We start from the raw sequence: 24,858 nt of genomic DNA on the forward strand, positions 1-24,858 counted from the left end.
ACTGAACACAGTTTCTCACCCTCTCCTCCTTTGCTGTCTTCACTTGGCTTCCAGGATGCCAAGCTTTTTGGCTATTGCTCTGTCTTCTTTGATACTTCATCCTCATATCCTCATTAATACTGGATGCCCTCAAGCTTGGTGCTTGGTCGTCTTCTCTGCTGGATCTCTACTCTCCTAGAGATATCATCAAGTTTCGGGGTTCTAAATACCATCTTTACACTGAGTGTGTATCTCCAGACCAGATCACTCTCCTTAACTCCAGTCTTGCATAACCAACCACCCGCTTGGCATCTTCATACAGTTGTTTCAGTCTTCTCAACCTTAACACATCAACTTGAACCTGCTCTACACATCTCAGTCTTCCCTCTCTTCCCCTTTATCCTCCCAGCTTCTCAGAGCCAAAACCTTGAAGGCAGAAAAAGGAGGACAAAAATAGTACTTATCTCATGAGCCTATTGCAAAGATTAAATGAGTCAATATTTGTCAAGAAAGTGGAACAGTGCCTGGCATATAATTAGTACTACATAAACTTCTGTTAAATAATTAAAATAAATCATCATCTTTGGCTTTTCTCTTTCTTTCACACCCTGTATCTAATCATCAGCTAATCGTGTTGTCTCTTCCTTAGAAATATGTATGAAACATGGTCTCTTCTCATCTCTCCCATTGCTCATATCCTGATCTAAGCCACCATCACCCCTTGCCAGGATTATTGCAATAGTGTCTTAACTGGTCTCCCAGCTTCTGCTTCTGCCCTACTACAGTCAATCTCAACATAGCAGCCAGAGCAATCCCTTTAAAACAGAAGTCAGATAGTATCACTTCTTTGCTCAAAATCCTTCAGTAGCTCCCCTTTCACTCAGAGTAAAACCAAAGGTCTTAAAATGCCCCGCAAGGCCCTTCATGCTCTACAAGCCACACCACCTCTACCACTCTGAACTAATCTCCATCATGTACCCGCCTCCACTCCGTGCCATACCCACGCACGTGCCCTTCCTGCTCTTACATGAATATACCCAGAGTACTCCTGCCTACAATCCCTTGTATATTGTGTTTTCTCTCTGCCTGGGTTGCTTTTTCCCAAGGGAGCTGCAAGATTCCCTCTCCCTTGTTTCCTACAGAGGTACTAAATGTCATCTTGGTAGAAAAGCTTTGGGCGTCCACTCCGCATACAACGGTGACTGCCACCTCCACCATTCCCATTTCTCCCTTTCCTGCTTTTCAGGGTTTTCCAAAGCGCTTACAGGCCACACATCAGTAATTATTTGTTTAGTGGTTATCTCTCTCCCAACTGCAGACCCCACGAGGGCAGGAACTTTGTTTTGTATACTGCTGCACTTCCAATATCTAGAACAGCGCTTGGCACAAAGCAGTTGCTCAATAAACATTTGTTGAGGAATTAATGAATGAAGCCCCATTACGAGTGCAGCTGCCCACTTGCTCCCTTATAAGACTGGCTTTTGTGTGCATACAGCCCAAGGAACCCACATTTTGCAAAAGTTCTGAAACATGAGATCCTTCATATTCAACATTTGCTGAGGAAAAGAAAAAGATTTATTCTATGAGTGTGAGTTAAATTTGTCTAAGCATACCTGATAAAGGCCCTCTTCAGTTTGTGACTACCTAACTAACAAATGGCCTGTTTAAATAATGCGTTTTCCTCTTTCAAACTACCCTGAGGTCTTTTGATTAGCAATGAAGCTACAAGTGCCAAAAGTACCACCTAGTGGATGAAAGGCACAGCATGAGCAAAGGCTCAGAGATGAGAAATGGGTACAAAAACCTGCTTTGAGGGAAACAGAGTAGAGAGTAGAGAATAAGTTGTAGCAAAGACATGTAATAACTTGAATGCCAGGCTATAGGTTGCATAGTCCATGGAACATGGTTAGTTTTTAAAATCTCAATTGAGTAAACTACTAAAGATTGATTGAGCAAACTTAATGAGCTGTGCTCCAAAGAGAACATAGTAAAGGTACGCTTTTGGCCTATAGCAGCTTCTACTGATAAGAATTAAACACCTTAGGCATTTTTTGTTTTTTTATAATAGCTACACAGAGGTATAATTTGTGTATAATAAAATTTATCACAATTGGATGACTGCAGTAAATTTAGAGAATTCAGAAAGCATCACTACATCCACAGGTTGGAGAAATTCCCTTCTATTCTTTGTGTGTTGCGAGTTTTTAATCATGAATGAATATGATGTTTTGTCAAATGTTTTTTCTGTATCTATTGAGATGATCATGTGGTGTTTATCCTTCATATTTTAGGTTCATTTTCAGATCTTGAACCAACTTTGCATTCTTGGAATGAATCCTACCTTGTCTTCACTTTTTATGTTGCTGGATTCAATTAGCTAAAATTGTCTTAATTATTACTGTGTCTGTATTTATAAAGGTTATCGGTCTGTAGTTTTCTTTTCCTGTGGTGTCTTTGTTTGACTTTGGTATCAGAGTAATACTAGCCTCCTAAAATGAGTTGGGAAGTGCTTCCACTTTTACTTTCTGGAAGATTTTTTGAAGGATTGTGATGACTTCTGTAAATATTAGATAGAATTCACCAGTGAAACTCTCTGGGCCTGAACTTCTCTGTGGGAAGATTTTTAATTACCAATTCAGTTTCTTTACTTATTGTAGATCTATTTCAATTTTCTATTTCTTCCTGAGTCAGTTTTGGTAATTTGTGTCTTTCTAGGAATTTGTCCACTTCACCTAAGTTGTTGAAATTATTGGCATACAGTTATTCATAAAATTCCCTTTTAATCCTTTTAATTTCTCAGGGAAGAGAATTAGCTCTCAGCTTAAACTTCTCTGTACCATTTGATTTTTTAACTTACGTGCATGTATTATGTTGACATAAAAAATGTCTAAGAGTTTATAGTTTTTTCAGCAAGTGAAGAATCAATGCTTTCTATATGGTTAGTACTAAAGTTGTACCAGCCAATATGACCTAGATATTATCCACTTTTCTTCGAAGAAGTTGTGTGTACTAAACAATGAAATAAGTACTGTGCTTTACTCCTCTGATACAGAAATCAGATAATTTTCAATGCTGCCTCATTAAAAAAAAAATTCTCTTGCCGCCTCACAGCTATTTTTACTCCTTTTAAGATTTCAGTGTGTGTTAATTCAGAATGACTTTTTGTGTTGGTTTCCTATGGCTGCTGTAACAAATTACCACAAACCGGGTGGCTTAAAACAATAAGGATTTATTTTCTCATAGTTTGGGAGTCCAGAAGTCCAAATCAGTTTCACCTTACCAAAACCAAGGTATGGGCAAGGCTGCAGCCCCCTCCAGAGGCTCTCAGGAAGAACCCATCCCTTGACTCTTTCAGCTCCAGTGGCTGCTGGCACTCCTTAGCTTGTGACCACATCACACCAACCTCTGCCTCAGGGCTCACACTGTCTTATCCTCCTCTGTGTCAACCCCCCCTCTCCTCTCTCTTATAAAAATATGTGTAATTATGTTTAGGGCTCACCTGGATAATCCAGGATAACCTCCCCATCTCAAGATCCTTCACTTAATCACATCTGCAAAGTCCTTTTTTGCCCTATAAGATAACATTCAGAGGATCCAGGGATTAGAACATGGATATCTATTGGGGGGCCAATGTTCAGTCTCCCATACTTCTTTAGATTTTTAGTCATTGAGTTAACTTCCAATGTCTATTCAAATGAAGGAACTATCTCTGAGGTAAAAATGAAATTTAAAAATCTAACTTATTTAGGGCTCCGAATCACTGTGAAAATAAAATATGTGATGGCAGAAAGTGTCCACATTTTTCAGAGTTAAGTGTTTTGCTTAATTAGAGTAGCTTTTCCTACTCTTTTATGTACACTCTCCTTTTTTTACTCTCTTAAAATATTTTGTCTTTCATTATGTCTTTAAGTTGGCAAAGGATTAATGTGATGAACTGGATAAAAATATATCTACAAGTAATTCATGTTTTCATTTATTCTTTGTTAATAACTACTCTGCCCAAGTCCATCATAGTTTTTCTTCAGACATTAACTTTGTTATGTAAAAAATTATGTGTTTGACTTTTGTACATATTTGCTTTAGACAACAAGAAATTCTGTGGGTATGCAGTCTCTGCTTACTTGTAGTCTGAAAAATGCCTCTAATCACTAGGTGTTTAAAACTTCATCCTTTTACAAGAATAGCGTTATGTAATTTTAGCCATATTAGACATAATCACAGTTCGTAATAAAAATCATCTCCCTTTTCTCTCAGATTTTCCTTTCCTTTCCTTAAAGTTCTTGAGGAAGAAAGAAAAAGAAGAAAGAAAGAAAGAAAGAAAGAAAAAGAAAGAAAGAAAGAAAGGAAGAAAGAAAGAAAGAAAGAAAGAAAGAGAAAGAAGAAAGAAAGAAAGAAAGAGAAAGGATGGAAGGAAGGAAGGAGGGAAGAAAAAAGAAAAGAAAGGAAGGAGGAAGGAAAAGAAGGGAGGAAAGAAAGAAAGCAACATAGTAAAGGAATATTTGAAGGAGTTTCATAGGTCAGCACCCCAAAACATTTACTGTACTTGTTCAAGTCCTTTCATTGACTGGGTCTTCCAGCTTGGTGCCAATGTCCTGGAACAAAGAGAAACCACTGTGGTTAAACAAGTGAGTAAAGCTGAAGGTTCTCGTCTGGGTCTCAGACGGAGACCTGGTACTCTCTGCAAATATGGATAAACCACGCCACTTGTAAATTACCGGTTATTGGTTTCTTAAACCAAGTCGTGCCTTCTCTTAAGGGATACGTAAGCCCTGGGGACTTAATGAGAGAGCCGTCTAGCTTTCTCTTCCCTATTGTGTCCCTGTTCTAGTCATAGCAAAATATCTTAAGAGTGGTCATTGAAAGATTAATGTCCCCCATGACTTGTGTGTGGATGACTCCATTCCATTTCAGGTATTAATTTGATAAAAAGGCCTCAAGGAAACATTTGCCTTATTTTCCAACATAGCCCTTCCTCTTGCATTTCTGAGAAAGCATTCAACGTTCTAAATATCAAATCTAAAATAACATCCAATCATAAATATGGAAAACATTTTCAAAATCTAAACTCAGTTTCTACCCTATGTATCTTCCCTGTGTGTGTGTGTACGTGTGTATGTGTCATATGTGGGAATGGGAAACAGAGAGGTAAAGTTCCTGTGAATACACTGCTTACAAACACTCCAGTGGCTCCCAAACTCTTTTCCCTGGCCTACAAATACCTCTGAGATCTGACCCCAACTTACCTCCTCACCCCCATCTGGTAGCAGCCTGCCCCTCTGACACTCTGATCAAGCTTCCTTCATCTTCTTTCTCTTTCTCTGACTGCCTAACCTCATTCCTGGGCATGAACTCTTGCTGTTCCTTCTGTCTGGAATGCTTTTCCCCCAAGATCATTGCATGGCTCATTCCTTCTCATTACTGAGGTGCCAGATCAAATGGTATGTCCTGAAAGTGGTCTTCCCTTACCATCTCAGTGCTACCCTGCCCCTTCGCTCTCTCCCATAAGACTCTGTTCTTCATAATACTTACTGCTATCAAAAATGTTCTATTTATTTGTTTATATTTTGATTGACTATTTCTCCTGCATGAATATAAGCTTTGTTAACCTCTACACATCCAGCTCCTAGAATGATGACTAACACAAAGTAAGTATTCAATAAACACGTATTGAATTGAATCTTTTACATTTCCTTTTCCTCTTGACCTTGTTTTTTTATCCTGTGACCAAGAGGCACAGGTGTTCTGGAAAAGCTCAGAGCATTCAAAGATCTATGGATCCAGTTAAAATAAAAGGCACCTTGGGGCAGAAGACCAGTTATGGGCTTGGAGTGCTAAGATCTTGAACACTTGGGGATTTGTCGATGAGAGATGATACCCACCCTTCTACCCACCACATTCCCATCCATCCACCCCCATCTCAGCTGGCCTAGCACAGCCAAGAAGTATCCTCCTGGTCACCTCTTCCCCAAAAGACACTTGGAATATGGAGTACAAAAATAATTTAATGATCCAGGTGCTACTGGCCATTTCTAGTAGATGAGCTTTGGGAGGGCGAGAATAAGCAAGCTGGAAAGATGGCACACACGCCCACAGCCACATTACAAGCTCCCGGCCCTGTTCCCACCCTGCAAGTGGCTGCTTGGCTGAGTCACTCTGGGTGGGGGTAAGGCTGGGGCAGAGGAGCCAGCTGAGGGGACAGCCTCCTTCTGGAGCTGTGCTTTTCTTGTCTCAGAGGAGGAGAGCTGGAATGGAAACGTCTAGCTAAATAAAATTGGAGGGTAGGCAGCAAGGATAGTGGTGGTCCTGTCTTTCTGCCCCAGGCTGAATTACTTTCATTCTTGCTCAATTTGAGTTAGGCTAAAAGCAGACAGATTGTCTTTTCAGCCTTTTTTCTCCCTTCAGTAGGTATCCAAAAGCCTAGAAATTGATATAATTTAAAGTTAATGAAAAGAAAGTTCAGCAGCTGCATCGTATTTCATGCCATTCTTTCCTTCTCCTTGGTCAGGCCTCTCCCAGCTCCCGCAGTCTTCTGTTGTGTGGCCAAGGGCACCGCACTGAGCGGAGTAGCCTGTTTAGAGGCTGTGGCAGGCTTCCCCGTGGCTGATTTCATATTAGTCACTTACTTGGCAGGAGATAAGCAGGAGCCGGGTCATTTTTTCACGTTGAGCAGGTGAAGCATCTTTCTAGCTGTTCTGGTGGCATTGACCAATGATGGTGCTTGTTTCTGTTTTACCTACTGCCTCCAAAGTCCAATGTTTTTTAGCTTTAAGTTGCATATTTGATTTCTCTGTCAAATGCAGTGGGGAGGGATAATCCTGAGTGCTTTGGAAGGAGTTTACACAATTCACCAGCTTCTCCAGTCATTGGGCATGTTGTGTGTTTGCATTGGTGGTTGTACACAAGACATAGATGAAAAAGTAGAAACAGTGGAAGGTTCTCTAGCAGCATGGTTCCATTAGCGTCATCAAGGATTCCCAGATCACTGTTTTTCTTCCTAGCATAAAATGGCCTTCAGAATCTTCTGGTGTCAGGACAATTAATTGCCATTGGAAATTTTCTTTACCTCCCCTCCTTACTTTTTTTCATATTATGTGATATATCCTGAGAGGTCCACTGCAACCCCACTAAAGGCAAAAGGATTGACACAACACTGGAAAGATTGATGATTTGATGAAGGAAAGAAATGTCTCATTATTTGCACACCAAACCTCTTCATGCATCTAGAAGGGCTGGCTCCAAAATCCTGGTGCTTTTTAGAAGTATCAGCAGGTATCTCCCTAGAGGAGAAGTCCAGCTTTGAAAAGGACATCACCAAAGGCACTGGAAGGTGACTCGGAAGAAGCAGCTACTGCTCATTGACAAGGAGCATTTGGAGCAGTCTAAAAGTAACCCTGCGTATGAAGACTTGAGGTTGGTGGGACTGTCATTCCCTTTGTAGATCTCATTCCACATTGAGAAAACCCGGTGCATATTAGATACAGAGAGGCTTGCTAAACCAACCAGAGACCAGACTTTAACCTAAAAGTTTGGAGCCTACCAGAAAGTTCTCTAAGAAAGCATGTTTTGGAAACTGCTCTCTGTTTTGCATGTTAATTGTGAGCAAGTATGCCTTGATGGTTACAGCTGGGTTTAGGGACAGGAGAAAGGGTTCCTCCTTGTCCAGTCAAGATATGACTGCGTTGTTTTCCTGAGCACCTCGTTAAACATAATAAAACATTTCCTCTCCTCTTCCATCTCTGGCCTTTATTTTCAGATTTAAAGTTGGGCTGGGAAACAGGGTTCATAATAGGTAATGATAATAATAAGCATAGATTGAGCCCTTAGAATGTTCCAGGCACTGTTTCCAGCACATTGCAAACTCTTGCAATCTTCACAATGACCTTGTGAGGTAGGTGCTGTTATTACTCCCATTTTATGGATGAAGGAATGTAGGCATACAGTAGTTAAGGAATTTGTCCCAAGTGTCTGTAGCTAGTAAATGGTAGAAAAACCTAGACTTGGACCTTTAGCAATCTGACTGGCTCTGGAGTCTGTGTCTTTAATTGAGGCCGACAGCAGCTCCCTCAAGGATTCCAGTCACCAGCGTCATCTAATCAGTACCAAGTGCACAATCGCAGAGGGGCTGCTTGGTCTGCCCCTCAGTATTCCCCAGCCACTCAGAGCTACTCCTCTTCAAGTGGGCTCTTGGGTCCCCCTGAATCACGCTTTCCTTTCCTCCACTCACCCAGTGTCATTGAGGTTGGAAGCAGATGAGAAACTTTTATTTTATTACTTTTTTTTTTAACATCTTTATTGCAGTATAATTGCTTTACAATGGTGTGTTAGTTTCTGCTTTATAACAAAGTGAATCAGTTATACATATACATATGTTCCCATATCTCTTCCCTCTTGCGTCTCCCTCCTTCCCACCCCCCCATCCCACCCCTCTAGGTGGTCACAAAGCACAGAGCCGATCTCCCTGTGCTATGTGGTTGCTTCCCACTAGCTATCTATTTTACGTTTGGTAGTGTATATATGTCCATGCCACTCTCTCACTTTGTCACAGCTTACCCTTCCCCCTCCCCATATCCTCAAGTCCATTCTCTAGTAGGTCTATGTCTTTATTCCCGTCTTACCACTAGGTTCTTCATGACCTTTTTTTTTTTTCCCCTTAGATTCCATATATATGTGTTAGCATACTGTATTTGTTTTTCTCTTTCTGACTTACTTCACTCTGTATGACAGACTCTAACTCCATCCACCTCACTACAAATAACTCAATTTCGTTTCTTTTTATGGCTGAGTAATATTCCTTATTTGATTCTAAAAAGAAGTTTAGAAGAAATGTCCTGGAATATATTAGCAAAATGAAGGTGGGGTTTTCACCCTGTCCCAGAAAAATACGAAACCATGCTTAGTCTCATTGGGCATATTGAGCAGGGATTTCCAATTTGTTGAAGTCGGAGTGTGTGTTATTGCAGGTCCCAATATGGCAAAGAGTAAAGAAACAAAAAACCAAAAAAACAGAAAGAGAAACTTATGCCAAGACTTATGTTAAATAGAGAAAAAGAGAGAGAGATTGAGCCGAGTAAACTTGAGCAAGTCACTCACCCTCATTTGGCCTCAGTTTGCTTTTCTGTAAAAGGAAATATGTTGGACGAGAGGCTTCCTTCCCCCATGAACGCAACAATTTTAAGATAAGACGTAAATGCTAAGGAGAAAGATTTGGGAGTAAACTAAAGAAATTGTAAAACATTTTCTTTTCCCTTTTCATATTTTTTCCTTATTAAAATAAAACAAATGTAGTAAATAACTGATCCTGTAAATAACAAGACAATATTTAGAACTTGAGAGCAGACAAACATTTCTCCTTTTTGATTTATGTCAAGGGCCCTGACTGCACTTGGAGAAAAATACAAGGATGTAGAGTTTGGAAGGGAGTATAATCTGGGAGTCAAAGAAGAGAAATACTATTTCTAAAAAACAGTTTAAAATCTGATAATTTCATTAAAAATAAAAAACACCTGAAGCCTAAATCCTCTTGCAAAAGGGTACATGGACCTTCAGTAAATCCCAGGTTTCCATAGAACATGGTATAAAAAATCCTGGTGCTTCTGAGTCCCTCACATGTTTATTCACTCTTACCTTCCAACTCTTTTCCATCCAGAACTGCTTTTGTGTTACAGGAGGAAAGAATACAAAACTCTGCAGGCAAATATCCTATCCCCACTCCCAGCCCTGCCCCGCTGTGTTGCATCTTACTCTGTGTGAAAGAAAAGCAGGCGGAATAGAGTGAACTTGGGGCAGAAGGGGAGGTGGTTTGAGGTCAAGGGTAGTATTGGCTGTGTCCTAGTTCTACAACTGTCGGAGTAATGGATGTGGCTTGGAGTGTCTGCTGGTGGTCAGATGAAATCTCACCACATTTCTCCTAAAGGCAAGGGAGGTACGTCCCCCCAGCAGGGTAGCTTGCTCATGTCTGTATATAATTTCTATTTTTAATGCACAGACATGCTGTGAATCTAAATCTCATCTCTCTTAGCTCTTCAGAGTACCCAAGATATCAATTTATAGAACTCTGCCTACTTCTGGCACCAGCCCCTGGGGCCTCTGGGGCAGGCGAGGTGGCCTGGTAAGAACAGCTTTGAAAAAGTCCTCTGCAGATTTTATCTCTTGGATTCTAGGGCTGACCTTGGCTATCTAGACATGGATCCAAAAAGTTCAAAGATCCCAGTTTGCTATGAGCCATCTTACTGTCACACAGAGGTCCCTACTAGGGCTTAGCCAAGGTCCTGTCCCTGTGTAGAGCCTGGTGCTGGGCAGGGACTCAGAGCTGATGCATGGGTAGGAAGAAAACAATTCTGCTGGCTAGGTTTGAAGAAAGAAGTCAATGTATCTGTGCAAACACTTAATTCATAAACCCACCAGTGTCTCCAAAGCAGAGATGGTGGGTTGCCCTTCCCAGTGGGTAGTGCCCATGGTTGGAAGCTCTCTGTGACTTTTTTCTCCCTCAAAGGCTACATGAGGTATTTCTTATCACCTGGGGTCCCCTGTATCTATGGGAGTAGTGGAGTGGCCCACGGGGTGGCTCTGGGCTCTAAAAGTCTTACTCTGGCCCTGGTATGTCATCCAGTGAGGTCAGTGAGACTCAGGCTTCCCAGGTGCTGGGACTTGAAAGCCTTAATCCAGTCTGCCCACTGAGTAGAGATCATGGCTGGGAAACAAACACAAAAATATCATCTGAATTGCACTTCCAGTGTTTGCAAGGGGCAGAGAGATCACTGTTTCGTACTTAGGCTCCAGAAGATGGAAACTATTAATTTGTATGTTTCTGCACCGTGCTTTGCTATAGGAATTACAGGTGCTACCACTGTTTTCCTGCTTTCCTGATGCACCCCTGAATTTCAATTTGTTGCAGTTTATACTCATCAACATCATCACCATCACTTACACAGCATTGACCATAGGCACTGTTCTAAATCTATTACAGATAATCATTCATTCATTTACTCACTGGTTTATTCTTCACAAAAGCCCTATAATTACCCTTCAGATGAGGAAACTGAGGCAGAGAGGCACAGAGAGGGTAGTTGGCTTGCCCAAGGCCACACACTGGAATTCAAATCCAGACTAGAACCATGTTCTTAATGACCATAATATATATATATATATATATATATATATATATATATATAGCCTCTCAAATGCATATACACACTGAATTCAAAGAGTCGTTAAAATAGCATTCTGGGATTTCCCAAATCTAGTTAAACAGAACTGTGTTTTTGCATATTATTTTCATGTATATACTTAAAATATGTAATCTAAGCTTAAGGATTGTTTTCATTAAATTTTATTTTTATGGCTACCTTAAAATAATAATTTGATATTTCAAATCTACTCCTGTCTCCTGTCCCTTAAATTCCCTACTTTTGACTCTGTCTCCAAAATTCCCCAAGCCAGAAGTATTTTTAGAGATACAAGAGACCAGGAGACAAATAAAAAGGGAGAGTGACAACATTAGAAATCTGTTGGTTTGGTAAATTCCCGTGATTTACAGTTGAAGGAATTTTTTTCTTATAAACTTGGGGTAGGATTTGAATGAAGACATTCTAGAAAAAGAATTGTGTACTATTTTATTAATAATCTTCAGATAAGATTATTTAATATTCTGGAGGGATTGGGATTCTACAGTAATTCCTTTGGTAATTTCTTCCATATCTTACACATTCATAGTTAGGAATGTCATTCTAATATGTATTCTAAATCCTTCCCACACAGCCAGGTAGCATTAAAAAGGAAGATGGATTTGTAATGACACTTCCATTAGCTATGATGAGTTGCCTTTTGAGTTGTTCTTGCAGTAAAAGTAGCCCTCACCCATTTTTGGATGCAGGTTGCGTTCAAATAAAATGGAAACTATCCAGTTTTCTTACTTGAGGCGTACTTGAACTCCACTTTGTCTCCTGGAAATCAGAAACCATAAGAAGCAAAATATTTTTTCTTATTATTTTAAGGTTGGTTGCGATTTTCAAATTATGTGCCCTCAAATTTTTCCCTGCAATGTAGGCAAGTAGCTCCCACTACTTGTGGGAACTTGGGCTGCAGAGATCCTTGTGGAAATCACTCGTGTTAAGCCAGAAGGGAAGCCCCCTTCTACTCTCAGCTTTTGCTAACACAGCGAGCTGAAGGTGATGAGAGCTAGAGCCACATTTGCACACGAGACCCCGCACAGCAAAATTTCTTACGTGCTTAGATTGGCTGCTGCTGTCCAGAGACCCACGCATTGCACTTGGTAGACTGGTACCTGATACAGAGGCGTTGAGGAAACGGCAGGGGGCAGCTGGCACAGGGGGAAGCAGCCCCTCACCTCTTCTCTCCAGGCTGCCCGGGTATGCTTCACGAGGCAGTTGGAGAGGGCTACCCTCCACCAAGTTCAGGGAGGGATCCTTTCTGAAAGCTGGGCTGAGGGCTCACATGTCACTGAGCAGGGACAGAAATATGCCTCCATCTGAAACTAATCACATAGCTTGTCCCAGGTGAGACTATGTCTGCTGCAGGAAGAAATGAGTAAGAGCCTTGAGGGATCCCTGAAAGACTGTGAGGTCCGTGGGGAAGAGAGAGCAGGCTGAAGCAGGCTGTCTCCCGTGTCTCTCCAGCTCCTTTCCCCAGGGCTGCTCTGGCAGCAGAACCAGATGGAAATCTCACCTAACGCAGAGTGTTTTATTTGTCCTGGTCTACACTCCTGCCTTATGCAGTGAAAGCTCCTTGGCCACCCCATGCAGAGGTTCTTCTCGTTTTTAATTGAATCCCGAGGTATATATTTTTTTTCTAGAGGTGTCAGCTTAAAGTAACTACTAGAATTCCCAGCAGGGCTAATCAGAGATTCACAGAAAATAAAGATGGAGGAGAAGACCTTACCCAATGGGTTTCTGTCATTCTGCTCAGAAGGTTCTTGCCATCCAGGGCAGGGATCACAGTTCTTGGCATGGTGGGCTATTAATAGGAGCCCTGAAATAAATCCCTGCCCAGCGAGATAAGAGAAACTGATTTCACTGCCTGGGTATCTCTCCTCTGGTGACCAGACACCTTCCATTTTCATCAGCTGTTTATCAAAATCAGATTAGTAAGAGAATCATCAGATCAGAATTGTTTATGCCTGTCTCGATCTTGAATTACAAATGACTTTCTTGTGCTGCTTGAGCGAAAAGCCATGACCTACAGATGAACCAGGCTTTGTATTTCCTGCACCTTGTCCTGAACTTATAATTCCCCAAAGACCACAGTTGTGAAGTCTCGTTGGTGATCATTGATCTAAGGCAGGTGAGGCTTGCTTTGTGGGGATGTGGCTATGTGGGTGATAGATTCCATCTTTGTGATAAGTCATAAGTCACCAATGGGTTATTTTGAGCTCTCCCAAGTCGAAGACAATGGAGCATTTAGTAAGCTGGCGGTTATGTAAGACATCTCTTTCCAAACAAAGAGGAGGCGGGACACCCAGCCAAAGGGTTGAGCACAGGAGGCTGTGTGGTCTGGTGGTTCCAGGGGGAGACGTGGGGTCAGGGCTTCCTGGGTTCAGCTACCAGCCGGGGCTCTGACTCAAGGGGAGCAGAGCCAAGTCTCTTGGCTTGAGGCAGAGAGACTGTAAAACCCAAGAGAGAAAACCGCAGGTCTATGCTCAAGGACTCTGGGGGAAAAGCACATTTTGGAAATGAAAAAAAAAAAAAAAATCACCCTTTTAAGTTACAATTTGGGCCTTTTTCAATAAGACGTGAGCATTTTTTCCCTGCTTATTGCCTGACACATCCTTCTCCAGGCAGCAGTGTGAAGCCAAGCCAGGCTCCGAGGGTGTTCTGTGTGGGATGAATAGAGGAGCCCGGAGGAGGTCCGAGCAAATGCAGTCGACCTGGGTGCGTTGTCACCGGCGGTGCTCAGGGAGCCGGGCCCTGGCGGCAACGAGGTTCTGCATGGATTCTTCCCTTTGCCTCCCCATTCTGCCTTCCACAATCAAGAGCCCTCTGAGATGCTGGGAGGAGAGAGCCCTTCCCGCAGACTCTGCGCGTTTCCCTTCCACGAGTCTCAGCCGGCGTTTGCTCAGCTGTAACCAGCGGCCCGAGCCTCCGCAGACCCACGCGGGTTCCCAAGCCACAGCCCGAGTCGAGGCCCGGGACAAATGTTGTCCACGTCCCGCCAGCTCTGAAACTCTGTTTCCTCTGCCCAGACAGAGTAGATGGCTGTCTGCAGGGTCAGGTTGGGAGGACAACTGGGCAAGGCTCCCCTCCCGGGCATCACACCTCCTTTCTCTGCACCACAGACGTTTTCTGATCTTTAGGAATCACTTATGGAAATGAAAACCATGCTTATAGGGGTCTCTGTATTTAAGGTCTTCACCCCCAGCACAGGAGTTAACAACACCTTAGTTGAGTCTCATAGACGTGGGCCAGGGCATGAAGGAGGGGGAGGTTTGGCTGTGGAATGAGGTGGTGGGGAGAGCAGTCTCTTCGCTGGAAGAGAGGGATATACATCCCAGAAGTGGAGGTGGCCTTCTAGGTCACTTGACCCAGAGCTGTCTGGGCAACGTGGAAATCTGGCAGCGGCGGCTGTGAGGCTTGGAACAGGATGGTTGCTTTTACTCTAAACCAAGCTAGGCCAAGCGGAATCCAGGTTCTCGCTCGTGGTCCACTCATCCACCCCCAGATACACTCAAGATGTCACTTCTCCCTACATTTGTCCAAGGGGACGTTCCCAGCCACTGGCTACGTATAGCCAAGCTCCATGTCCCACATTCTAAACTTCTCTATATTAAAATAACTAAGCTCTCTCTCTCCTTTCAGTTGTATAACCATTCTTTGGTCACTTTTGTTGCAATCTAGAAAAAAGTTTTAATAGAAAATTGTAAGTCTACTCTTACCCATAAAGTTATCTGTGGGAACATTGCCTATTTTGTAAGAATATGTGAATTCTTTCCTGACTGAAAGAGAAGTAAAAATAATCCATTGAGGCGAGTGACAAAACTTTAATCCCATAATTTTCAGACTCTGGTCCCTCTACTTGACAGTTCACCCTGGCTGGCACGCCACTTTCACACCCGCCCCAGGTACCAATAGTCTATTAAACACATGCCTAGGAAGATGTAGGGAGAAGAGCTGGGGGTGGGTTTCATGAGATTACAGTCATCTTCTCTGGTCACAAGTGCCACTGCTTCCTGTGGTCCTTGAGAATCATCCTCTTGCTCTCTACAAGGACACCTGGTCAGAAAGACAACACGCTGAGTTTCTGGGGAGAAGGGTCTGAGTAGAAAGGCAAACAGAGTAGACAGTGCACCCCACCCAGAGAGAGATATCTCCAAAGTGTCCAGGTTCAGAGACCCCAAAGTGCCCGCTGACATCTCATTGTTTAGCCCCTCCTCAGGCACTGTCCAAGCCTCCTCCGCAATTCCTGGCAGGAGCTTCCGGGGGACCCCTGCCTCCTTCTCCAGCAAGATCCATGTGGAAGAGGAAGAAGCAGCACAGGTCCCACAAATGAATCTCCAGACCTCCCCACCCCCCATCCCCCCACCCCTCGCCCCAATCACAGGGTCTTGTTAAACAAAAGGCTTCATGTCTCAGTTGAAATCGTGTATTTGGATTCTTGCCCTAGTATCTGCTTTTCCCCAAGAATAACAGCTGAGTATACATCCCACGGGATCTTTCTGATGACCTTTCTAAACAAGAAAAGACTTCCTCTAAAACCCATGCTTTGGGAGAGATCAATAAACATATAAATATCTGTTGGAAAGAAATAGAAGAATGAATTTTTGTCTCCAAGCTGGCATCATCCCAATGTATTAGTTTTATTTTCATTTGCTTACAATCTGAATTTTAAAAGTGCAATAGCTGATATTAGTCCTGCACTTCATAAATACTAACTTATTAAAGATGAATCTGTCAAATGAAAAAATAATTTATAATAATTTGTCATGAACTACAAAGATAGATAGACCCTGTCAAGGGAAAAAGTAGATTTCTGGCTGTAGTGTTTTAATAATTAAATTTGCCAGCAATTTAAAAACTCATATGAGTGTTTTCCTATCCAGCCTGGAGAATGAAGTTCCAGCTGGTATTTTCTGACTATACTCAAAAGGAAACCCTTTTATGATTCTTGGATGAGAATCAGTGATCCACAGAGTCAAGCACATTAAAGGTGCTTGATGGTTGGTTTTTAAACAAATGAGGGATTGTATGTTACAACCTAACATGCAGTAGACCGATAATGTACCAAAGCTCAATAAAGCTTCACTTTTAAAAGTTGGGGTTAAACACGCTTCTGTTACATTAAATTCAAAGGGCTATGAAAATCAGGAGAAATGTCTCAGCTTCTACTTCTGCCTGAGAGAAGAGCTGAGAGAAGGTGGCCACATTCAAGTAACACCCAGATGTGTAAACCGACAAATAGGGATCCAGCCAGCACATGAGTCCATGCATATCGTCAGTAAGATTGGTACTATCTTATTTTAAAAGCAGAATTTCTCTTTGAGGCCCATTTGATAGAGTTTCTGGCTTATAAAAAGGAAGTCCCAGAAGGGGAGAGCAATGCAGAGACACTTTTCTAGTTGGATGTGGGGACTGGAGCCGGCATCAACGAGAAGGCTATGTAGAACCCAGCTGGAAGGAGGAAACCAAATATTTATCAAGCCACTGCTATGAGCCACTTTGCTAAGTGCTATTTCATTTAACCTTTCCCATGAGGCTGTGAGGCAGTTACACTTTTCTCCACTCTACAAATAAGGAAACTAAAGACTAAACGGTTTGTCCAAAGTCACATAGCTAGAAAGTGGCAGTCAGATTTCCAACCCTAGGACCTGCAGCCTTAGGACGAAGGATAGGAAGCCCAGCTCAGAGCATGTGTCCTAAATCGTTATCCCTTTCCTTTGGCACTCTACAAGCTTTTCTAACTAAATTAGAGAAAAAGAACCACTGCATTTTACAGTATAATCAACTATTTAAATTGTCTCAGAGTTGGTAAGAAGGAGCCCTTGTTTTCAGATTTGAAATGGAATAGGCTGTCTGTTTTTCCATATAATTCAATGTCGAATATGATTGCGCCTATAACATTCGACATGTATCCCATTCTTTAGGCCAAGCTTTAGTTGATATTAATAGGTGTAAATGAAGATCAGCATTCGAAGCATCTTCTGCAAAATTTTTTTTCCAGCTCAGGCTCCCTTTGCCTGGGGAGCATTTACAGCCTTGACTTCGACAATGTACCAAAAGAGAGACAGCCCCAGGAACAAAGGAGTCAAAATGCATATTGGTCCTTGTCTATTCCAAACCCAGATTTTTGCTGTAAACACTAAGTTGAGAGATTTTATGTAGACCAGTTCATGTGCAACGTACCATCACCTTAAAACACATCCAAACAAGTTTTCAGAGATTATGAAAATTTTATTAACAAAGAAAATCTTCAGTATACACACCCCCTTAAAAACAACCGCCTTAAACATGTAGGAAACACTTTGTTTTCTACTCATTATACCCTCAATGCCAGAAGAACAAAACTGCAACACCAAAGTACAGACCAATATTTTTGAAGGGGATAATTGTTTGAGATAATGAAATACTAGAAAATTAGAAGAAACCAATCAAGGTATTCATTTCACAGGCTGAACCACTGAACCTTTATCCAAATGAATGTTTCCACTGTGAGTCAATATATGTGGCCATCGGCTCTTTGTAACACTACCCTGAAAACACAGCGTACATCTAAAAACATGATCAAGTTCTTTGAGTACAGTAAGAACTGAGGGCCAGCCTGATTCACAGGCTGTGTGTATGGCTGCACAGCAATGGTTCAGCGACAATCACTAGAAAATGTAAAGGTATGCTTCATGATAGGATGCAATTAGTTTTTCAGGGCAACTTTTCAGTTCATTTCTGACCATCATTAACCGATCCACCGCTGTCCCCTGGAATCTCCCTCGGATACCCTCTACCCCACCCTTTACTAAACAAATCTATAAACATATTGCAGATATACTGCATGCAAGAGAGGAAGTATGAGAATATGAACAGATTCTAATGTCCTGGATACAAATAGAAAACACATAACGGGTTCTCGCTGTCAGAACACACTGATGTCTGCAGCTGAAAGCCCCTCAAAAGAGATCTTATCGAGATTTAACTCAAGGAAGGAAAAAAGTTAGGCCTGTTACTTGACTACAGTTTCTAGGGCCTGGTGTAGCTGTATTTTTAGGAATGGCTCCAGGGATGGAGCGAGGGAGGCACAGATGGTGGTCACGTGAAGGCACAGACCGATTGGGTGGGCTCAGTTACAAAGTCTGCACATTTAGGCTGCTGTATTCCTCCTATTTCAAGTGCTGCCAAGTCCCGGCTGTTCGCCTTCTTTCCAAAGTCTTGATTCATTTAATTCTCCTAAAGGAGGTGGAAGAGAAGGAGGATTGTGCAAATCTTACTGTTTTATGGTTTAGAAGAGACAGTCACCATCTTGGCACCTTGTCAGATTTTAAATGTAACATTTTGCTAAGTGTAAAGCTCGGTATCTGTTCCTTTTCTGTTGCCATTACTGTAACTTCAATATTTGCAAAACACAACCTCAAAATACTTCAAATCCAGCCCAAAGCAGTTTGTTATTCATGCAACACAATTCTCACATGTATCAATACACAGTGAGTTTGCAGCACAGAAATATTTTCTTTCTTTCCTTTTTAATTTTTTCATTTTATTTTTTGTTTCTCTTTCACTTATGAATTTTTTCTCTCTTTAGGGATTTAAGAATGATTCAAGCACCAATAGCAAAATCCCCATTATATATATTTTATATATATATATATATATATATATAATGTGTATATATATACACACATTATATATATACACATTATATATATGTGTGTGTGTGTGTGTGTGTGTATATATATATATATATATATATATATATCCTGATTATTACCAAGCTTATCACCATGTCAGTTCTTACTGGTTGCATTATTTAGAAAAAGGAAGCACATAAGCCAGAGTTATTCTACCATTTGAAATACCCTGTGAATCGTTTGTAAAGCATAGAGCACCTTAGTGTTGTGTAGAATTTAATTTTCTGATAGAAAAATTTGTAGTGTTTGCTATAAAAAATTGTTTAAGGTATTCAGGATGTGATTCCAATGATGCCTTATTCATAGTCATTAGCATTAAAGCACTGGTTTCTCACTCTTTAAAAAAGAGCCCACAGATTATCAGTCATTTTCTTTTGTAGGAAACTGTCAAAATCAAAATGGATTCAGTTATTGGAATTTTTTTAACAGGGTACAAAGTATTTTTTGAGGTCATCATCAGGAGGCTTGGTGTGTGTTGATGTAATTTTTGTGTATCAAACCTCTGCTCCAGAGACATCCATTAAGCCCCCGATGTGCATTTTTGGCCTGAGCTAGTGTGTAGAAAGGCCATTTTTAAAGCAAGTCAATACATAAAAAGGTTTTAACATCTGTTAATCAGGTGTTTTATCTGGAGGGCATAAAATATATTTACAATTCTCCAACTAACTTAACATTTCCCTTTTTATTTGGATATTCATATCATGTAATAATCGACACTATTGTCACAATCGATGGAATTATTCATATACCTCTTAAGGCAAACAAGGAAATGATTTTTTTAGAGTAGGATTTAATGATTAGTAAAATATATCAATAGGCAATGTGGAGAAGCAAATTAAGCTCAATTATCTTGAATTTCTGCTTTCAACAGAACATACTAATAGAGAAAGTTTTTGGTAACATTTATGCTACATGAATTTGCATTCTGAGCTCCTTCCTTAAAACATTGATATTGTTCCAAATTCAATGATAACAATAACTAGAGAGAAAAGTCTCCCACCATAGGGTAGCTGTGCTCTTTTAAGTTGCAGTCACTTCAAAACAAAACCAAAAACTACCCTCCAAGTCAACGGCCAAATGTTCAAATAAGGACCTCAGAAAACATTAGTTTAAGGCTCTAGTTGACTGTGCATACAAATCAATAATAAGATTACATATCAAATATAATTTCATGAATGGGACACTTCAGCATTACTCAATCTTCGTCAAAAGTACTTAGCTGCCAAGAGAGATACTTTACAACATATCACAAATGTGCTATTTGTATAAACATTTCCCATTACAAATGCTCTTGTTTTCATTTAAATGAGTATTTTTAACCTGAGCTATTAATAAAAAAAAATTTTTTTTTTCTCCCTTGTAAAGCTTGGCTTTCAGAAGAAAGAATCTTTAAGCCTTCTCTCTTGTGAGAGTAATTTCTCCAAATACCGACAGTGCCACGTAAGTACAGCCAGGGCTCATTAAATAGACTTCTGAGCATAATTATAATTAACAATTAGCTAGAAATTAGTTTTAATGATTTGTTTTAGGTGACAGAATAGAAGCATAATGTAATTATTTTTAAACCTTCTATATCATTAAGAATACAACTACCACCAGCTTTCAATTACTGAGAAGCAGACAATCACCCAAAGCATTCACTAAGTGATCTATTTACAGATCCAAAATAAGGGAGCAGAGGAAAAAGGCCAGGGGCCCCAACCCAGGTGTTTGTAATTATTTAGCCTTTTGCAAAGTCTCTTCCTTTTCTACTCTGCTCTTTTAAGCTGTTTCATGCCTTGAAGACATCTCTACCAGGGAAAATAGAGAAAGACACGCTGGCTGTTCAGCTTTCCCCCTCCTCCTGCCCCCTGCCTTTTTCTGAGTCGTACTGAGGATCACGGCGGGAGGGGGGAAAGGCCTGAAGGAAGATCCTACAAAATTTAGCAAGTGGGTCTGAAACTGTCCAAATCAAACTGGACTAACAGGAAAGAAGATTATATCAGTAATAGATAAAATGAGTATTAGGAATAGACTCCAGACTTTAAAGATAGAGCTATACCATTCTTTCCCTGTACCGTGTTGTTTTAATATCCCAAAGTCAGTTTAGATCTTAAGAATTAAAAAAAAAAATACTATGGAAACCTGAAGAAATGCTCTTTCATTTCCTGAAAAATATAAAAATATTCATTTAGAACAGTGAATATTAGTTATGGTCAAATTTCATTTTTTCTTCATTTTCTTTCCCTTTTTTTCCTTTTTTAAAAAAGCTCAGCTAGTCAGGGTGCTGTTTTCTCTCCCACCTGAGAGCAAGAATGTCAGACCTTTGGCTGCTGACCTTCGGAAGTTGTCAGGGAACACATCCTGACACCCACGTAAAAGACCTGGTACCTGTGTTTCCACATCACAAAGCAGGCCAACAAGCACACAAGGCCGCAGACCAAGTTCAGAATCATCTGGATGAGTAAGAACAGTTTGAAAGTGCCAGTGATGCTGGTACAGTCAGTCACATCCCGGTACACAAAGGTCCTGCTGAGGGGCTCGGACGAGGGCAGTTTGCACTGGCAGGCGTCGAGCGTGGTTCCACAGGTAAACTGTGTGAGCTGTGCATAGTGGTGAGCGGCGAACGCCACGGCCAGCACACAGACCGTCAGGCCAAGGGCGCTCAGCAGGAAGTACGAGAGCTGCAAGAAAGCAGAAGAAAACCTTCCCAGTTACGGAGAGCGTTGGATGACTATTGACAAAGCTAAAAAAGAAAAGCTCTTCTTCTTCTCTCCCAAGAAGTTCCCTGATGGAGGGGCTGTCTCTCCTCAGAAACATGGTACCCAAGACGTGGCAATGGCTCGTTATGGACTGTTAGTGAGCAATCTGATCACAATCTGAAAAACTCTGATCATATTTTCATTCGTCGTACAGATGTCGGGCGTTTTTCATGAATTGAGCCAACAGTATTAGCTTGATTTGGGGATGTTTGTATATGGATGTAGCAGGCAGCTTAGATGACGCCCAAACACAAGAGCCATCCCTGAAAGGCATACTGTGCTTGTTTTGACCTTAACAGCTGCTGATATAAAGACTGAAACAAGACTAGGAAGGAGAGAACAAATTTCTTCAATGTCAACACTGTGTTGGCCAAAATTGGCAATGATTGGTCAACTAGCAACATGGGTTAATAAAAAAGACTGTATTTAAGGGAGTGGTTGCCAAACTATGTCCAGGAAGGCCAGGATCCCCAGTGAGAGGTTGCTGGGAGAAAAAAAAATTATGGTTCCAGAAGGTAGGTGACTTGATCACCTACAAGTCTCATCCCAAGTCCACCTATAACCATGTAGTTTCTGAGCATAAAAATAAGCTGTAAATGGTCCCTCGGCCACCAAGGTTCTGAACACCGTTGGCTTATGTGTTAGCCTTGGAATGGAAAAGTCTGGTTAAAGTTCTAACTCTGCTACTAAAGAACCATGGAATCCCTGAACAACTCAGACATTTACCCTACACCTGAAATATTTCGATCAAAAATTGTGGGTGCTTGTTGACATGGCCACAATGTAAACCATTTTACAGAACAAGAAATCTTGTGATTGGACTTCCCTACTGAAAACCTTTCTCTTAATGGCCCAACCTCCTGAGGATCTAGATAAGGAACAGAGTACCCAGCTGCTGGGACTGGTGTACTGAACCCAGTTCTTAGCGCAAGATTTACATTCTCATAGTCAGAAGTTGCTCATAGAGCAATTCTGCTGAACGTGAACTCTTCAGAGGAAGATTAGTCACGTCCAGGTTCAGATGAAAGTTACTCTGAAAAGATTATGCCCTTCCCACCGCCTCCAACTAATTGCAACTCAAAATAAAAACATGTATGCAAGATTATAAAATATGTGTGCATAAGTCCTCCAGATGAGTGATTTTGCACACAGGGACAATTTCAAATGTTTTCAAGCCTTAAATATAGAATACTTAAAATTTTATTTTTTCTTTCTTGACTGGTGTGTGTGTGTGTGTCTGTGTTGTTGCCCTGAGCATGTGTCTGGTTTGCCTGGAAGCTTCACTGCGGACACAGGAAGAGAGTGGACCCGTTTCATCTTCCTATGGCTGCACGAGCAAAGAGTGCAGGGGTTCTTTGGATCTTCTCATCAAAAATATCTTAAACACGCACTCTCTTTTTCATTTTCAAATCATACGAAGGATTGTTAAATACAACCCACATTTCTTCATCTGTGAAACAGTTTATGGAAACATCTATCTCAGGGACATAACAAGGATAACTTATACTGAACACGTTTAGCCTCCCTTGGAGGAAGGGAACCAGAAAAACACACAGTGGCACCGTTTCAAAAATTTAAGAGGAAATATTTAATCTGTGCTATTGAATGCATCACCTTGGTGCTGCCTGTCACCCAAATTTTCAGTGGCCATATTTTCTGCAAAAAAAAAAAAAAAAAAAAAAGGAGTTCTTGGGCTAAAAAGTATGGATTTATTTTGTGGGGCCATTGGGGCAGAATATTTGAATTATTCTGGGTTGTTTTGAAATATTCAGGCGACGACTGACTTCAAACTCTTGATGCCAAGGGCCAAATTAAATTGTGCTGGCCGTGTCGTGCGTGCCTGCCCATGGCAGCTGCATTTCCAGTGCCGGCATCAGGGAACTGGGAACTATTTGCTCTGGGAACACAGAGACATGAGTGACTATGCCAGCAGGGAGGGCCCAAATTAAGGGATAATTTTTCACCTGAGAGTCATCTGCTTAGCAGAATGGCCCCAGTTGGAGTTTTCTTCATACACTTTATTGCCATCAGTGGATGGGACTACGGAGGTCCTGTCATAACTCTCTCCCACACACTCATCCTTAAGATAGAGAATTTCTATAACATCCACCGGGGCATTATCTTGAAACAATGACAATAATCCCTCATTCTCGATCTGTAAATTATTCAAATAGCTGCAAAAAATATTCTCTCGTAACCATCACAATAATCCGTTTGCTGAAATGAGAGTTTTGTCTCTTCTTAAAAGATAACTTTTGGGCCCAAAGAGCAAAAGATTTGCCCAAAACTTCTACCAAGTACACAGCAGTGCCTGGTGATGGTTACAGGCATGGACTGGGGAGCAGACAGCCTGAGTGAGAATCCCGGTTCTCCCCTCCATAACTATGAATCTTGGGCAAATTAAATCAATCGCATGGGTACCTTTGTTTCTTCATCTAGCACCTAAGTCACAGGATTACTCTAAGGATCAAAAGAATTGATACATGTAAAGGGCTTAGAACAGTGGCTGGTAGGCAGTAGCACTATTTAAGTATTCTTGAAATGAATAAACACATTAGTAGCCCTGGAAAGAGCTGCCAGTTCTCAGGACTTTTAGGATATCAACCCTATACTGGCTTTGTGTTATTCTATGTCACGTGGGAGTAACAACACACCCTTGGCTTGTAGAAAGGACGTGCACATTTACACAAGCACAGAGACTGCTCACTTTTAATTGAGCATCTTAAATATGCTAGAAGCCTCAAGAGCACAAACAAAAGCCATGCCCCTCAGCTCCTTTAAATATGAATACATTTTCATTGGTGCATTAGCTCACACATTGTGATTCTGCCTCTCCCACTGCAGGAAAGCATCGGTCCAAGTAAGCAAGAGTGAGCCACAGAATCAAGTTTCTTATCCATTTCAAGACATAAATATAGACTTGATCGGCCAAAGCCTGTGGGCTACATCTGCAGCGCCGTAGCATTTTTCCTTCGCGGCTTTTAACTCAGCTGACAGCAACAAGCTTCTGGGTCAGAATCTGTAATTTAAAATCAAGTGGCTTGTTTTACCTACACGGCACGAATAACTATCAATAAGAGTGTTTACGATGACCTTGGGAAGGCCAGCAAATATATTTTGATACCAGCGGGGCTCGGGACGCATCTGTCTTGCCTGTGTCAGTCCGGGCGGCCGGCACTGCGCAGCGGGCGGAGGCGGGCGCCCCCGGCGCTTATGTAACCCCAGCGCCCGGGCGCGCCCCGCGCTCGCCGCTTCTAATTGGTACCCGGCCGCCGCTTCAACGTTCAGAGGCTT

At 41.5% G+C, this 24,858-nt stretch overlaps 1 protein-coding gene across 1 annotated transcript in view; it reads right to left on the reverse strand.

The window, feature by feature from the left end:
- Positions 1-17,357: 17,357 nt before the first annotated feature.
- The window catches only part of SSPN (sarcospan), a 40,157-nt gene continuing 32,656 nt past the window's right edge, over positions 17,358-24,858 (reverse strand). Inside the window, exon 3 of the mRNA XM_057556727.1 lies at positions 17,358-21,486. Coding sequence (XP_057412710.1) covers positions 21,121-21,486 — 366 coding nt within the window. The 3' untranslated portion in view covers positions 17,358-21,120. The remainder of the gene's footprint in view (positions 21,487-24,858) is intronic.

Source organism: Balaenoptera acutorostrata, chromosome 11 (assembly GCF_949987535.1).
Source record: "Balaenoptera acutorostrata chromosome 11, mBalAcu1.1, whole genome shotgun sequence".
Lineage (NCBI taxonomy): Eukaryota > Metazoa > Chordata > Mammalia > Artiodactyla > Balaenopteridae > Balaenoptera > Balaenoptera acutorostrata.